This window comes from Puma concolor, chromosome D2 (assembly GCF_028749965.1).
Source record: "Puma concolor isolate L17-30 chromosome D2, mPumCon1.1.hap2, whole genome shotgun sequence".
In the NCBI taxonomy this organism is placed as follows: domain Eukaryota; kingdom Metazoa; phylum Chordata; class Mammalia; order Carnivora; family Felidae; genus Puma; species Puma concolor.
In genome coordinates this window covers 8,922,811-8,940,951 of record NC_141677.1, presented here as the reverse complement: position 1 = coordinate 8,940,951, position 18,141 = coordinate 8,922,811, and the positions used below count along the sequence as shown (strand labels likewise).

Here is an 18,141-nt window from a genome sequence, read left to right as displayed (position 1 = left end):
GGGGTGGAGAATTCACATATGTACACTCAAGGCACCCTACGGCTTGAAAGGGAAAAATGCGATTACGGACTAGATATCCCTCTGCACAGAACACATTTTATTTACCATTTTGTTATTTTGATTTATGTGTTTTAAGTGGTTACATATTAGCTTTGGGGGCCTCCTTTCCAGAGGTTCCTCCAGGCCCTGACATACCTGGGAGATGCTGAACTACGAGTGTCTGGTTTCGATTCACAATCATATTAACTTCCATTATGCATATGGAACACACACAGTTTATAGAAGGCAGCATGTGTAGATAGAGGAGTCCTGTAAACTTAAGGGATACTTCACGTAAGCATTTAATGGTGTTGCCCTAATATTTCAATTATATCTCCTTTTTAAAAACTTCATATTCTCATCAATTGCCAGGATTAAGATTGCAGAAATGGTATGGTTATTAACACCAGGGAACTTCTTGTGGTGAAATCCTGATTCCTTTGTAATCCTAATGCAACACAGGTTCCAGATTCCTTTTCGATTTTGTAGCCTGTATCGACAGGTACTCAAACCATAAGCGACAATATTTTGTAGAACTACACATACACAAAAGTGCACGTAAAAACAACTGAAGTGTGAATGACGTATGTGACTTAGCATTATGGTACCATCCACATTTCTGCTAGAGAATATACCATACTTATGTAAGATATCTTAAGAGGTAGCTCGGGAAAGGGCAAATGAGAATTCTCTGTATTACTGCAACTTCTTTTAAATTCATTGTTTCATTTTACTACTTTTTGTTTGTACATTGCACAATATTCAACTATAAATTACAATTTCTCATGTTTCCTGAAGACAAGTATGGCATCAAAACCAAACCACAAGTTCCAATGTTATATTACTTCTAAAGACAATCTTCAAGCTATATGTCTCAAATTGAAGATTTCTCCTGAATAGAAATTCTGACATAACCTAGTTTGTATTTTTGCCACGAAAAAAAAAAGAAAAAAAAAACATTCACAAAAGCAAAATTCTGCAAGGTTTTATACCCACATTTGCTAGGGTACATTCAACGGAATATTATTTAACAAGACTGTCCTATATGTTTTCCAGTCTGCTTCGGGGTAAAATAAGGCCAGTTTGTGGATGAAGGTCACTCAACATTCAGAACATCGACATTACTTCTTCTACAGCGTGCGTTCTCTGAAGCATAGCGGCTACTGAACCACAGCTCAACATTCCTAACACCCACTGCAATCATAAGGTTTTTCTCCTGTATGTGTTCTCTGATGTACAATGAGGTTTGACTTCTGAGAGAAGGTTTTTCCACATGTGTTACATTCATAGGGCTTCTCGCCTGTGTGTGACCTCTGATGCTTAGCAAGGTCTGATTTTCGGTAAAAAATTTTCCCACATTCATTACACTGACAAGATTTCTCCCCTGTGTGAGCCCTATAATGCACTGTGAGGGATGATTTGTGACTGAAGGATTTCCCACATTCGTTACATTCATAGGGTTTTTCCCCTGTGTGTTTTCTCTGATGTAAAGTAAGTCCTGACTTCACACAGAAAGACTTCCCACATTCATTACATTTATAGGGCTTTTCTTCTCTATGAGTTCTCTGGTGCACAATTAGAGCTGATTTGTGACAGAAAGCCTTTCCACATTCATTACACTCATAGGGTTTCTCTCCTATGTGGATTCTCTGGTGCTGAGTGAGCTGAGACTTCTGGCAGAACGTTTTCCCACATACATTACATTCGTAGGGTTTCTCCCCTGTGTGTGTCCTATTGTGTTTAGTCAGGTACGATTTATTATAGAATATTTTTCCACATTCGTGACATTCGAAGGGTTTCTCTCCTGTATGTGTCCTGTAATGTTGAGAGAGGGTAGACTTATGGCTGAAGAATTTCCCACATTCAGGACACACAAAGGGTTTCTCCCCTGTGTGAGTTCTCTGATGCACTGTGAGGTCAGACTTCAAGCAGAAGGTTTTTCCACATTCGTAGCATTCATAAGGTTTCAACCCTGTATGAATTATCTGATGCCTAGTGAGAACTGACTTGTGGTAGAAAGTTTTCCCGCATGCATTACATTTGTAGGGCTTATCCCCTACATGGGTTCTCTGATGTTGTGTAAGATGTGACTTCTGACAGAAAGATTTCCCACAGTCAGGACATTCAAATGGTTTCTCTCCTGTATGAGTTCTCTGATGCACTGTAAGGTGTGAATTCATACAGAAAGATTTCCCACATTCATAGCATTCATAGGGTTTCAACCCTGTGTGTGTTCTCTGGTGTTTGGTGAGGTCTGACTTCTGGTAAAAAGTTTTTCCACATGCACTACATTGATAGGGTTTCTCCCCTGTGTGTGTTCTCTGGTGTAACGTGAGGGCTGACTTGTGGCTGAAGGCTTTACCACACTCATTGCACACATAGGGCTTCTCCCCTGTGTGTGATCTCTGATGTTTCGTGAGATTTGACTTCTCCCAGAAAGTTTTTCCACATTCATTACACTGAAAGCGTTTCTCTCCCGTGTGTATCCTCTGATGTCGAGTGAGGTGGGACTTCTCCCAAAAGGCTTTCCCACATTCATTGCATTCAAAGTGTTTCTCTCCTTTATGATTTGTTTGAAGTTGTGGAAGGCATAAATCCCCCTGGAAATGATCCCCACTCTCACTACACTCCGAGGGTTTCATACGTGCCCCATAAGGTTTCAAAAGGGTAGACTTCACACATAACGATTTCCCACAAGTACCAAGTCCACAGTGATTTTCTTCGGAGGCATTCATGTGATGTAACAGGAAAGAGGAGTTAGGAAAGAAGGTGCTCCCATATTCAATACATTCAGAGTGATTCTCTTCAGTGATCTCTCTCTTGTACGTACTCAATATTGCCTTTTCGGGGAAGGTTTCTTGATACATGTTATATTCAAATGTTTGATCTACACTTTGAATCTTCTCATGATCAACAGGGTCCTCATCCTGACTGAAAGTTTCCCCATGTTTAAAAAATTCACTTTTCTCGCTAGTAGGAGTTTTCTTGTGTTCAATACTGAGTAGTAATTTTCCACAGTCATTAAATTCATCAGTCTTTTTTCCTAAATAGTTTTTCATATAGATACACAATTCAGAAATACAGCTGAAACTCACTCCATATGAGTCACACTGACAGAGGCTCTCTCTGGAAGGAAACGAATTTGTGTCCAGGTTAAATGGTTTTCCTATTACGTTACCTCGTTCCTTGGTCAGTGTTTTCTTACTGATGAATGCAACTTCCCACATAGGTTCACGCTGGTTTTCTTGCCTCCTTCCTTTCTTGTGATCAGTTTCCCAGACTTCTAAAGATAAGAAAAATTAACCGTACACATAAATACTAACACATTTCTTCTGGAATGCCACATATATACAAATGCCCTATGTTTTAGTGGATTTTGATTTCTTGTCTAGTCTCCAGGGAAGAAAATAACTATAAGTACTTATTTTTTCAATTTCTTCTGTTGGACATGAAAATACGAAAATGGAAACAAGAAACAAAAGGCCTGCCATTGTGGAAGAAAGGAGAGGAAACTACTACAAGCATACATCTGCATTCCGACGTCTGAGGAGTAACAGCAGCTACTAAATTCGTAACATCTCCATCTATCCTCCAAATACCTCTAAGGATCAACATAAGGAGAGCAAATAAAATGACCAATCAACAACCCATGACTTCAGCATAACTGGGAAATACAAAATACTACTGACTTCAAATCACCACTGAGGAAATAAACATTTAATACAAAAGAAACTGATAAAAGAGCTCACATCTATAGAAAGAGCTTGAGCCCGTGGCAACTACACATAGAGGAAGAGACAGAGAACTTAGAGATAATTAAAGTCCTTTGTTTTAAATACTTACTTATTTTTGAGAGAGAGACAGGGAAACAGAGTGTGAGCGAGGAAGGGACAGAGAGAGAGGGATACACAGAATCTGAAGCAGGCTCCAGGCTCCAAGCTTCTACAACAGAGCACGACATGGGGCTCCAACTCACGAACCGTTAAGATCCTGACCTGAGATGAAGTCAGACGCTCAACGGACTGAACCACCCAGGTGCCCCTAGAACGTATAGATAATTAAATGCAAATAAAATCACTCCCTCAAAGGAGAAGTCCCACCGTGAGAGGGAAAATATGGAGCAGACATCTTCGTTCTGACAGATGACAGCTCAGACCACCGAGAACTCCGACACAAGGGACTTGGAGTATTAATGGGAACTACAGAGGCAAGGGCTGATCGGGTGAAGAATTCAATTGTAAAAAGGCCAGAGTGATCTTAGAATATGACTCAAATTGTAAGAACCTGGTTATGAGCTCAACTGTCCCCCTCCCAAACTCGTATGCTGAAGCCCTAATCCCCAGTGTCACTGCATCCGGAGACACAGCCTTTAAGGAGGTTAATTAAGGTTTGAATTACGTCATCAGGGTGTAGCACTTATCGGATAGGAATGACCTCCTGATCAGAAGCCAAAGAGATACCAGCACTTGCCTGCTCTCCCTGTGTGCACAGAAAAAAAAGCCATGTGAGGAGAGAGCCAGAAGGTGCTCTCTGCAAGCTGGAGAGAGAGGGCTCACCAGAAGGCACCCTGAAGGCACCTTCATCCTGCCTTACAACCTCCAGATGAGTAAAAAATAAATTTCTGCTACATAGGCCACCCACTCTGTGGTGTTTTGTTAGAGCGGTTCAGGCCAACTCGTAGGAAGCATGAAGAGAAAAGAGACTTGAATGAAATTTTAATATACAGCATGGAAAAAAGACATGACAATAGAGCAGAAAAAAGAATGACAATAAAACCAAAGAAAGAAAACTGGATCACAGAGAAAGTTCTGGATAAAGCAGGTGATCTACAAAATAATAAAGTACATGTTTTAAATTAAAATTATATGTGTGACTGTAGTCTCTAAAGAGAAAAAAAGAAAACAATGGAATAAATACAGTATTAAAAACCATTATCTAAGAAAACTGCCCAGAAATAAAAAGAGATCTTACCCGCATATTTTAAGGACCACTATGAACTTTCCTTTTCCGTCAGGAAAGCTGACCTGAAACAGTCCTTCCTAAGACATGCTTTAATGAAACTGTAAACCTTAAAAGTGAAGAAGTCTCCTCTGGACAGAAAGATCAAGTCTCAATAAGCAAACAAACATGTAGATTGGGCAAGAGACTCTGTCACCAATAAACAAAGTGAGGTCAGTGCAGCAACCTTTTCAACAAATAACCAAGTAGAAGTCAAGGGTTGTATATCCAGCCACATGATCCTTTAAAAGTATCCAGGCTCTGGGAAGAGGTCAATCTTTTAGATATTCAAGAAATCAGGTAATAATGTAATTACGGAACTTTCTAGAAGAGGACAAACTTCAAGCAACCAGTATTTGATAGGAAACACTGGCAGAAAAGCTGAGCAGTGTAGGACTAAGACAAAAAGAAAGTTGAGAACAAGAACATAAGAGTAATATATAAATGTTATATATTCCAGTGAAGCAGAAATAATGCAACTAAAAAGCCTACAGGAAACAAGAAAAAAAGAAAGAAAGAATAAGGTCAGAGAGAGCCATAGAATAGTCTAAAGAAGGTCACTAAAAGCTGAAACATCAAATGAAAGGTTAAATAAGGAAATGAGCAACTAAGGCCAGTATAAAACACATTACTGTAAAAGTTAACTACTAGAACAAAAACATCAATATTTTCTAATTGGCTGCCTCCAAACAAACAAACAAACAACCAAACAAAAAAAAACACATGTTCAAACAAAATGATTCTGTAAAAATGATACATTCATGAAATGTAACAAAATGACAGATATGAGACCAAACAGGAGTCATGTTAGTAAATGTGAATGGGCTTATCTCACCAATTAATAAAATGACTTTAAACTGAGTCACAAACAAATCCCAAATCTCTGCTGCAAAGTGGAAACACACTGACAGAATATGACTCAAAAAGCTAAAAACAAAGGAATGGGCAATATTATTCCAGTAAAAGGGAAACAATAATCTAGTTATCAGGAAGGACAAAAAGAAAAGAAAAACAAAACACTTTGCAAGGCTAACACCCACAACTCTGAGTGTACAAATAACAGTGAGGAGTACTGAAAGACCAGACAAAACTCAGAGAAGCAAAACTCAGAGAAGCAAGGAAAAAAATAAAACACACTGATACAAAAAAGAGTATTTCAAGAAAGATCAGAAAGTACAATGTCAGGGTATAGAAGAGGCAATGACAAACAATCAGGAAGACATGTATTATCACCCATCACAATATTCTCATATGAAAACTTTTAATACAAAATACACTTGCATCTCAAGGATGCACAAAACATTAAGAAAAAAAACCTGATAAAGGTAACACACTCAGGGAACAATGCACTAAAACTAGAACTTAGGAAGAACAAACTTCTTCCATCAGGACTTCAAAACCAAACAACTGTCTAGTAAACTGCTCTGTTTCTTTTAAAAAAATTTTTTTTTAATGTTTGTTTATTTTTGAGACAATAGGAGACACAGCGCGAGTGAGGTAGGGGCAGAGAGAGAGGGAGACACAGAATCTGAAACAGGGTACAGGGTCTGAGCTGTCAGCATAGAGCCCAATGCGGGGCTCGAACCCACGAACCGTGAGATCATCACCTGAGCTGAAGTCAGACACTTAACCGACTGAGCCACCCAGGTGCCCCTAAACTGCTCTGTTTCTTAAGGAAACACAGACGAAAGCTGAATTGCTAAACCAAAAAAAACACTGAAAATATTACTTATGAGTCTATGTGGAATACACGTACCGATCAGAGATTTCATAGCATTACATGTATCAGCGAAAAGGAATGAAAAACAACTGAATCCTTGACCCCCCCCCAAAAAAAAGTACAAAAAGGCAACAATAATGTAAAAGAAAGAAGTAGAAACCACAAGGAGGGAAATAATAAAGGTAAAAACATAGAAACACAAAAATAAACTTAAAAATAATACAGATGAGGGGGCCTGAGTGGCTCACTCTGTTTAGCTTCTGACACTTGATGATCTCACGGTTTAGTTCCTGAATTCGAGCCCTCTGGGCTCTCAGCCCCTTGCCTGCTCATGAGCACGTGCTCTCTTTCTTTCTCTCTCTCTCTCAAAATAAATTAACTTAAAAAATAATAACACAGATAAAACTTTTTATTCATTATTAAGGCCCAGTAGATTTACTAAAGGATGCCTTAGAGTGAGTCATTCCAGGTCAGTTTTCCCAGGTCCCTCATGATCCCTTCTGTTAATAAAACAGAAACAGAAAAACAGTTGTACAAGTGTTAACTCAAAAAGCTGGTAATTTGGGGGGCAACTGGGTGGCGCAGTAGATTAAGCGTCTGACTTCAACTCAGGTCATGATGTCAGGGCTCGGTTCAAGCACTGGGTCGGGCTCTGCGCTGACAGCTCAGAGCCTGGAGCCTGCCTCAGATTCTGTGTCTCCCTCTCATTCTGCACCTCCCTGCTCACGCGTGAGCTCTATCTCAAAAAGAAACAAACAAAAAGAGAAATTAATTTAAAAAAAAACCTGGTTCTTTGTGGGCTCCTGGCAAACTCAGCTGGTGGCATGTGCACCTCTGGAACACAAGAGACATTACACCAGAAGGAACAAGGCAAAGAGACAAAGAAGAGGAATCCCAGGCTATTGCATTTGTTCCGATCCACCAGAACCATTCACACAAATACACTTATAGTAGATGAAGATATTCTAATGATTTCCTCCAACTGTGTTTTCCAGGAGATGATCTCAAAAATGGTGGCATGAAGGGCAGTACAAAAGAGTCGCCTCACACACTACTCTCTGAAAGGACTCACATTTAACTGGACCAAACTATAGAATGTGTGACTCAGGACAACGGTGGAAACATTGAGTGAAGAGCCAACAATGAGTAGAGGCTAAGGGCAGAATGTGACACCATTAGAAGCAGAGAGGTTAACACAGAGATCAGTGAAAGAGACTGTTAATCAGGGTTCTCCAGAGAAACAGAGCCAGGTACTATATGTACGTGTGAGAGCGACACAGACAAAGGAAGAGGTTTATTAAAGGACCCGGCTTTTGCACTTACAGAGGCCAAGAAGTCCCACAGTCTGCTGTCTGAAAGCTGGAGAACCAGGAAAGCCAACTGTATTTCAAAAGGCCTGAGAACTAGGGGAGGTGATGGTGTAACTCCCAGCAAAGATGAAAGGCCTGCCAACTAGAGGGTTGGTGGTGTAAGTCCCAGAGCCTGAAGGCCCCAGAACCAGGAGCACTGATTCTGTCCAGAGAGGATGGACGTCCCGGCGCAAAAAGAGAAAGAGAATTTGTCCTTCTTTGCCTTTTGTTCCATTCCATCCTCAACGAATTAGAGGATATCTGACCATAATGGTGAGGGTGGATCTCTTTACTCAGTCTACTGAGTCAAATGCTGCTTCCAGAAACACCCCTCAAGACACACTTTTACCAGTCTGGCCATCCCTGAGGCCACTCGGGTTGACACCCAGAATTAATCATCATAGACACACTCAAAGAGCACCCTCTCAACACGACTGCCATTCTACGAACCATGTGCACTCCCCAAGGCAGAGCCCTCTGACAAGAGACATCAGCCAACAGTACACTGCAAGAGGAAAAGACTTCAGTCAAATAATACAGTCAAGTCACTTAACAAATACATAAGCAAGCAAAAATAACAAGAAGCCCTATCAGACTCGGTACAAAATATCTAAAATATGCTTTCGTCCAAAATTACAGGTTCACAAGACAAACGGGAAAATTTCACATACGTGGGAGAAACAATAGGCAACAAACTGTCCTTGAGAGGGTCTGGATACTGGATTTAGCCGACCTCCAACCAGCTATTATAAACATGTTCAACAGGGAACCACACTGGGGCGCCTGGGTGGCTTAGTCGGTTGAGTGTCCGACTTCGGCTCAGGTCATGATCTCATGGTTTGTGAGTTCGAGCCCCGCAGGGGGCTCTATGCTGACTTAGAGCCAGAAACCTGCTTCGCATTCTGTCTCTCCCTCTCTGCTCCTCCCCTGCTCATGTTCTGTCTCTCTCTCTCTCTCTCTCTCTCTCTCTCTCAAAAATAAACTAAAAACAAAGTAACCATATTTACGGAAAAAAGGGAGGTAGTGGTGATAGGTAGTAGTGATACCTTCTCACACAGAAAATATAATAAACAGAGAAAGGAATAAAATGAAAATTCTAAATTTGAAAATTTACAATAACTACAATGAAGCTTATACAAGAAAGAATTAGTAAACTTGTAGATATAATACAGTCTAAACACTAGAAATAAGAATGAAGAAAACTAATCAAAGCCTCAAATAAATGAAAGATACCATTATCTGCACCAACATATTCATAATGGGAATATCAAAAGAAGAGAAGAAAGAGTAAGGGGCAGAAAAATTATTCAGCATAGTTGTTGTAAAACTTTGCAAACTTAGAGAAAAACAATATGCAAATCCAAGATGATAGATAAACTTCACGAGGGATAAACAGAGATCCACATCAAAATGCATCACAGTAAAAATATTAAAAACTAAAGAGGAAAGAAAATTTCTTAAGTATCAAGAGAACTACAATTCATCACATACAAGGGAACTCCAGTAAGATGACCACCTGACTTCTCATCAGAAACACAGAATCCAGGAGGTAGGATGACACAGTCAGTGTGCTGGCAGAAGAAAACAAACAAACAAACAAACAAACAAACAAAAAACCCAAACAGTCAACCAAAATACCAGCACTGCTTTGAAAACTGAAGGTAATGTAAATAAACCCATAGATTCCCAGTCGTGACTTCAAATCTATAAGGATTGTAGGAAAAATACTGTATTTTAAAAGACAGGATAAAGACGTATTTCTTCTCCTAACCATTTGGCCAAGGCCATGCAACAATCATTATGTATATACCTATACTGTTCAGTCTGTAACCGTAAAAATTACATATATTTGACAATGAGGCAAAATGAGGCAGAAAAGCAAAGGTAACCTGGGGTAAGGAAATGACCCTGGATGGTAACATGAATCCACAGTAGCAAATGAAATGAAGCAGAAATGGTGAACAAGAAAGTTAATATAACAAACTCCACAAGGAGATATTTGCTATACTTTCTTCTCTCAGTTTCTTTAAAAGACATCCAATTATATAAAGTAGTAATTCAACAATGTATTGTTGGAATTTAAACATATACAGATCTACTATGTACAAAAGTAACAGCCCAAAGATAGAGGAGAAGAAATAGAATTACATATGAATGACCTTTCTATATTTCACTAGAGATGAGGGAGTATAAATCTGAAGTAGAGTCTGATAGGGTGAATTTCTTAGGTAAATTATAACAACAACCATTACCAAAATAATGAAGTGAAAAGGTCATTGAAGAAATTGAAATATTATGCTAAACCATATTCACTTAATGAAAACGAAGACAGTAATATAAAAGAACTACAGGTTCATAAGGCTGTTTAGGGCAGATAAATGTCAAAATGTAATATGGCAGGAGTAAATCCAGCCGTATCAGTAACAGAAAACTGGGAATGGATTTAGAAATCCAATCAAAAGCAGTAACTGTTAGGTTGCAGAAAATACGTAAATCCAAACAGATGCTGTATACAAGAGACACTCTTAGCTCCAAAGGAACAAATAATTAGCAAATTTTAAAAGCAGAGAAAGATCTATCACGTACACAGCATCAATAATGCTAGAGAGGCGATAGTAATATCGACAGAATACATTTTTACACAAAATATCTTATTAGAGATAAAGCAGGACATTATATGATCAAAACAGTCCATCAGTTAAGGAGACATAAATGCGAACAATTATCCACTGCTAACGATAAGTCTCAAGCAAGTACTGACACAATTCAAAGCAAAAATACACACATCAACAATAATTAAAGACTTTAAAATTCCACTTTAAGTAATGGATAAAACAACTGGTAGAATACAAATAAAAGGGGGAAAAAAGAGATAAAAATAACACTTATCAGGTAACCAGACTAACAAGTATATATAAGACACTCCACTCAAGAAGAGCAGATTACACATTCTTCAGAAGTACACATGAAAGGTTCCCAGGAATACATTCTAAAATGTTCTCCCACCAAAATGGAAGGAAATTATAAATCAATCACGTGAAGGAATTTTCAAAACTCAAATAGTATATTAAATAACACATCTCTGAATAAAATAGAGGGGAACAATATCCCGGAAACTTAAGAAAATACTTTGAGTAAAAACGAAGACCAAATATACCAAAACTTATGAGACAGAGAACAGTACTTAGAAGACAATTTATCCTGCAATAATCATATTAAAAGAGAACAATCCCAAATGAATAACCTGCCGTGTATACCTGAGAACGGGAGAAAAAAACCAATACAAACCAAAGCAAGGAAGGATGTGAAATGAGAAGAATAAAAATTAATAAACCAGCAAAGAAAAGTAATAGATGACTCTTTTAGAATATCAATAAACCTGACTAAAATGTATTTAGGCTGACATGGAAATAAGAGACATTAAGAGTCAAACTACTGAGGGGCGCCTGGGTGGCGCAGTCGGTTAAGCGTCCGACTTCAGCCAGGTCACGATCTCGCGGTCCGTGAGTTCGAGCCCCACATCAGGCTCTGGGCTGATGGCTCGGAGCCTGGAGCCTGTTTCCGATTCTGTGTCTCCCTCTCTCTCTGCCCCTCCCCCGTTCATGCTCTGTCTCTCTCTGTCCCAAAAATAAATAAACGTTGAAAAAAAAATTTAAAAAAAAAAAAAAAAAAGAGTCAAACTACTGAAGTTATGGGGCACCTGGGTGGGTGGCTTAATCAGTTGAGCATTCAACTCTTGATTTCGGCTCAGATCATGATCTCATGATTCACGTGACTGAGCCCTGCATTGGGCTCTGTGCTGGCAGCGTGGAGCCTGCTCGGGATTCTCTGTCCACCTTTCGCTGTGCCCCTCACCTGCTCACTCTCATGTACACTGTCTCAAAAACAAACAAATAAATGTTTCTAAAAAAAATAAATTACTGAAGTTGTGGAATAAAGACGGTACACACGCTAGGGATAGAATATACTCACATTACAAACCTGAAATGTTTTCTACGCTACAAAAACAAAATATAAGTGAATGTTTTGAACCAATTTGATAACTTGGCTGAAATACAAAAATTCCTAGAATCGGAAAAAATCTAACAACTCAAGAAGAAATAAGCTATCTGAAAAAAAGTGTAAGAAGTAAACACACTGCAGTCATTTTAAAACTGCCCATAAAGGAAGCCCAGGTCCAGATGGTTTCACTGGTGAATTTTTAAACTCGTTTAAGTAATAATTAATATTGATTATTCAAACACTCCTGCAAACAATAGAAAAGAACACCTCCCCCCTAATTATATGAGCCTTATATTACATCGGCACTAAACTCAGACATGATGAGAGAAGACAACTACAGTTCAATGTCTAAAACAACTAAGAGCAACATCTTTGGAATACAGACCCACAGATACTCTGCACAATACTAGCAAATGTTATCGAATAACACATTACGAGGATTACACACAAAGACCCCGTGAGATTTATCCTACTAACGCAAGGCTGGTTTATCATCCGACAATGGCAAGTGAGCACCAACAGTGCACTCTCCCTCTGATTCACTCGAGCTGGAGGGTATCTTCTCTCCGCGTTCTCCCTCTGCCTCACTCCAGCTCGCCAGTGTCTTCTGGAAAGCAGTGTGTATACTCCTCCACCATACTTGGGCGCCTACTGCCTAGTGCACACTTTTAGATTCCCCAGCTCTGGTGGCCAGCATCACTTCTGCTTCCGGTCTCACAGGACTGTACATATTTGCATACTTTAAGAGATACCGTCTGAAGATCTCCCTTCCAATCACCCTGAATCTAGATGCTGAGTGAGATCCTCCCCTTGGGACAGTGACAGGTCTTGGAACACCCTCAACTACTGAAAGCCACTACAAATAAAAGAGGCTGGTTAGACAACCATGAAAATTTGACAGGCAACCAAGAGCTAAGTCAGGGTCGAATGATAAGCTTCATCACCTACACCAGGCCATTCTTCCAATACTAGGAGAGGTGGCTGTTTTACCTAATGAACACAAACCAACACAGAGAATCAAGAAAAATACACAAAGAAATGTGTGTTCAAAACGAAAGAACAAGAAAAAAACCTAAGAATAAGTTCTTAATGGAATGGAGACAAGTGATTTACCTAATAAGGAGTTCAAAATAATAGTCATATAGATGCTCATCGAACTCAGGAGAAAACGGATGAACACGGTGAGAACCTCAACAAGAAGAAAGTACCAGAAAGTACCAAACAGAAAATACAGTAAGACAACTGAAAAATACAAGAGGAATTCAATAGCAGAACAATGAGGCAGAATGAATCAGTAATCTGCAGTCAGACAATAGAACTCACCCAGTGAGAGCAGGGGGAAAAGTGAACACAGCTTAAGAGACATATGAGACAATATACAGCAGACCAACATTTGCATTATAGAAATCACAAAAGGGGATGAAAAAGAAAGGGGCAGAAAATTCACTGAGAGAAATAAGAGCCAAAAACTTCCCCAAATTGGGCAGAAAAAAAAATCCATATCCAGGAAGCCCAGAAATTTCCGTGTAAGATGAATTAAGAAAACCCACACTGAAACACATTATGAGATGGAGTGCCAAAAACTAAAGACACGGAGAGAATGTTAAAAGTAGCAAAAAATCCACAACTGGTTCCAGAAAAGGGAACTCTCGTAAGATTATCAGATCCTTCAGCAGAAACCTTTCCAGTCAGAAGGCAGTGGCATGGTATATTCAAAGAATGGGAAAAGAAAAACCTTTACTGGACAACAATACACAGCAAAGCTCTCATTTAGAATCAAAGGACAAATAAATGAGTTTCCCAAACAAAAGCTAGAATTCACCAACACCGGAAAAGCCTCACAAGAAATGTTAAAGAGACTTCTTTAAGCTGAAACAAAAGAATACAAATTAGTAACACGAAAACATATTAAAGTATAAATCTCACTGGTAAAAACAAATATATAGTGAAATTCAGAATATCCTAATGTTGTGAAGATAGTGGGTTAATCACGTACAAAAGCAGTATGAAACATAAAAGACCGAAGTACAAAACAAAAACATTACTTATAATGATTAGTTAAGAGATACAGGAGATTAAAAGTTATGGATTTGACATCAAAACCATAAAACAAGGCGGGGGGAATACAAACACAGAACTTTAGAATATGTTCAATCATCAGGTGTTGTCAACTTTTGACATTGGCCTTAAATGCCTCGTTAGACCAGATGGGCTTTATAGACATTTACAAACATTTCATCCACAAAGAAAAATTCTCAAGTACACATGAACAATTTTCAACAACTGATCATATATTAAGACAGAAAACAAAACCTAGCAAATTTAAGAAGACCCAAACCCTATCAAGCATCTTTCCTGCATGTAACTAGAAATCAATTACCAGCACGAAAACTAGAAATTCAGATATGTGGAGACTACACAACACTCTCCTGAACAACCAATGACTCAATAAAGAAACCAAGGGATATCTTGAGGCAAATGAAAATGGAAATACAATACATCAACACTTACAGGATACAGCAAAGGCAGTTCTCAGACGGAAATTCATAGTGATAAATACTTACAGTAAGAGTCCAGAAACTTCTCAAAAACAAAACAAAACAAAACAAAACCCTAACCTTACATCTCAAGGAACGAGAAAAAGATGAGGTAATGAAACCCAAGTTAGCAGACGGAAGGAAATAATCATGATCAGAGCAGATATAAATGAAATATGATCTGAAAAGACAATAGAAAAGATCAATAAAATTAAGAGATGGTTCTTAGAAAAGATAAAATTATCTGAATTTTTACTAGACTCGCCAAAAAAAAGAGGACTCAAATAAATCAGAAAAAAAACCGAAAACATTATAACTCGTACCACAGAAACACAAAGGATTTTAAGAGACTATGAACAATTATGTCATAACAAATTTGACACTCTAGATGAGATGCATGAATCTCTAGAAAAATGGTCTACCAAGAGTGAATCATGATGAAATAAAACATCTGAACAGACCAATTAATACTAAGGAAACTGAATCAGGAAAAAAAAGCCTCCCTAAAAATAAAGCCCCCTCCCCACACCCACCAAATAAAGCCCAGGACCAAACACCTTCACTGGTGAATTCCACAAATCACCTAAAATAGAATACCATTCTCAAACTCCACCAAAAAATAGAAGAGGAGGGAACATTTCCTACCTCATTTTACAAGGCCAGCATTACCGTCATACCAAAACCGGAAAATGATGCTACAAGAACAGAAAATTACAGGAAAATAGCCCTGATGAACACAGATGCAAAAAACCTCAAGAAAATATTAGGAAACTGAATGCAACAATATAATAAGAGGATGATATACGGTAACAAAGTGGGATTTATTACAGGGATTCAAGGATGGTCCATAATCCACAAATCTGTTAGCATGACACACACATTAACAAAATAAAGAATAAAAATCATAAGGTTATCTTTCAACAAAGTAGGGCTAAAGGGAACATACCTCCACATAATAAAGGCCATATATTAAAAACCCACAGCTAACAGCATACTCAATGGTGAAAAACTAAAAGCTTTTTCTCACATCAAGAACAAGACAAGAATGTCCATCCATTCTCATTACTTTCATTCAACACAGTAATGGAAGTTAAGTCCTAGCTGCAGCAATCACAGAACAAAAATAAATAAATAAAAGGCATCCAGATTGCTAAAGAAGTGAAACTATCACTATGTGTAGAAGTCATACTATATATAGAAAACCCTGAAGATTCCACCAAAAAACTATTAGAACTGATGTATGAGTTAGGTAAAATCACAGAATAAAAAAAAAAATCAATATACAAGAATCTGTTGCATTTCTATACACTAATAACAAAACAACAGAGGTATAATTAAGAAAACATTCTTAATGAAAATTAAGAATACGTTTCCAATTGCACCAAAAGAATAAATACCTAGGAATAAACTTAACCAAGAATATAAAAGATCTGTATTCTAAAAACTATAAAACTCCAATGAAAGAAATGGAAGACAACACAAACAACTGGAAAGATCTACTATGCTCTTGGATTGGAAGATTAGCATTAAAATGTCCTTACAACCCAAAACAACCTACAGACTTAATACAATCCCTATGAAAAGGGCAAAAGCAATTGTCACACTAGAAGAAATAATACTAAAATTTGCGTGTAGAACCACAAGAGGTTCCCCCTGCCCCCAATGTTTATTTATTTTGAGAGAAAGAGGACACATGCATGTGAGCAGGGAAGGGGCAGATAGAGAATCCCAGGCAGGCTCCACACTGTCTGTGCAGAGCCCTATGCAGGGCTCGATCTGACGGACCATGAGATCATGACCTGGGCGAAAATCAAAAGTCAGACACTTAATGGACCGAGCCACCCAGGCACCCCCACAAAAAAATCTTGAATAGCCAAAGCAACCTTGAGAAGGAACAACAAAGCAAAAGGTAGCATGCTCACTGATTTCAAACTATACTACAAAGGTATTGTTATCAAAGCAATATAGTATTATTATAAATCCAGACACAAGATCCATGCAACAGAATAGGGAGTTCACAATAAACCCACATCTAAGTCAACTAATCTATGACAAAGAAGCCAAAAATACACAATAGGGAAAGGACAGTCACCATTTCAATAAATGGTGTTAGGAAACATGGACAGCCACATGCAAAAGAGTGAAATTAAACTGCTATCTTCCACTATACACAAACTCTAACTCAAAATGGACTGAACCCTGGAACACAAAACCTGAAACTATGGAAGTCCTCGAAGAAAACAGGCAGTAGGCTACACATCAATCTTGGCAATAAGTTTTTGGATTTGACCCTAAATGCAAAGGCAACAAAAGCAAAAATGAACACATGGAACCGCATCAAACTAAAAAACTTCTGTACCCTAAAAGAGACCATCAATACAATCAAAAGACAATCCACTGAATGGGAGAAATTATTTGCAACCATTTATCTGATAAGGGGTTAATGTCCAAAACAGAACTAATATTACTCAATAAGAAAAATCAAATTTGACTTAAAATGGGCAGAGGATATGAATAGACATTTTTCCAAAGAAGACATACAGACGGCCAACAGGTACTTGAAAAAGGTACTCTACATCATCAGGGAAGCGCAAACCAAAACCACAATGAGATATCACTTCATGCCTATTAGAATGATTATTATCAAAAAGAAAAGACATAACCACTGTTTACAAGGATGTGAAGAAAAGGAAACCCTTGGGTACTGTTCGGAACACAACATGGTAGTTAGTTCCTCAAAACATTAAAAATACAACTATCATAGGATCCAGCAATTCCACTTCTGGGTATTTATCTGAAGAAAATGAAAACACTAACCTGAAAAGATATACACACGTTTGTTCACTGCAGCATTATATAAATAAATGAAGAATAAACATGTAAATAGTTATATATTAAATTACATAAATTACATATACTACATTATACATGTTTTACATATGTATATATGTGTATGTTTACTATACATTTTACAAACATTATATACATGTGGAATATTATTCAACCATAAAAAATAATGAAATCTTGCCATGTGGGGACACCATGGATAGATCCTGAGGGCATTATGCAAAGTGAAACAAGTCAGAAAAAGGAAGACAAATACTGTATGATCTCACTTATATATGGAATTTGAAAAATGAAAACCGCAAACGGATCTCATAGATACAGGGAACATACTGCTGGTTCCAGAAGTGTGGGTTTGCGGGTAGGTAAAATGGGTACACACACGCGGACACATGGACACGCGGACACATGGACACACGGACACACAGACACACGGACACACACACACACACACACACACACACACACACACACAAATCCTTTTCAACAACTGATGCTGAACCAGTTGGATATCTACATGTAAAAATATTAAACCCCTGTCTCACACCATACACAAAAATGGGTAACAGACCTAAATGTAACAACTATTTACTTAAGGAAAATATAAGAATGAATGTTTTTGTCCTTGGGATAGACACAACCCTTTTAGATA

The 18,141-nt window shown here is 38.2% G+C and overlaps 2 protein-coding genes across 3 annotated transcripts in view; both read right to left on the bottom strand.

Moving 5' to 3' along the window:
• The window catches only part of LOC147575763 (zinc finger protein 33B-like), a 40,324-nt gene that overhangs the window by 4,676 nt on the left and 17,507 nt on the right, over window positions 1-18,141 (bottom strand). The window contains exons 5-6 of one of the 2 annotated variants that reach the window (XM_086679578.1): window positions 3,218-3,322; window positions 196-309 (exon numbers count right to left, since the gene is read on the bottom strand). In XM_086679578.1, coding sequence (XP_086535704.1) covers window positions 196-309; window positions 3,218-3,322 — 219 coding nt within the window. Of the gene's footprint in view, window positions 1-195; window positions 317-3,217; window positions 3,323-18,141 lie in introns of both variants that reach the window. The other variant, XM_086679579.1, reaches the window with a different exon arrangement.
• On the bottom strand, window positions 736-3,211 carry LOC112851512 (uncharacterized). Its single transcript, XM_086679556.1, has one exon. It carries the CDS (start codon window positions 3,096-3,098, stop codon window positions 1,224-1,226), a length of 1,875 nt encoding a protein of 624 aa, XP_086535682.1. The 5' UTR covers window positions 3,099-3,211; the 3' UTR covers window positions 736-1,223.

Excerpts from the sequence above, each read along its gene's own strand:
- LOC112851512 (XM_086679556.1), bottom strand. The coding sequence starts at position 3,098 with ATGAAAAACTATTTAGGAAAAAAGACTGATGAATTTAATGACTGTGGA.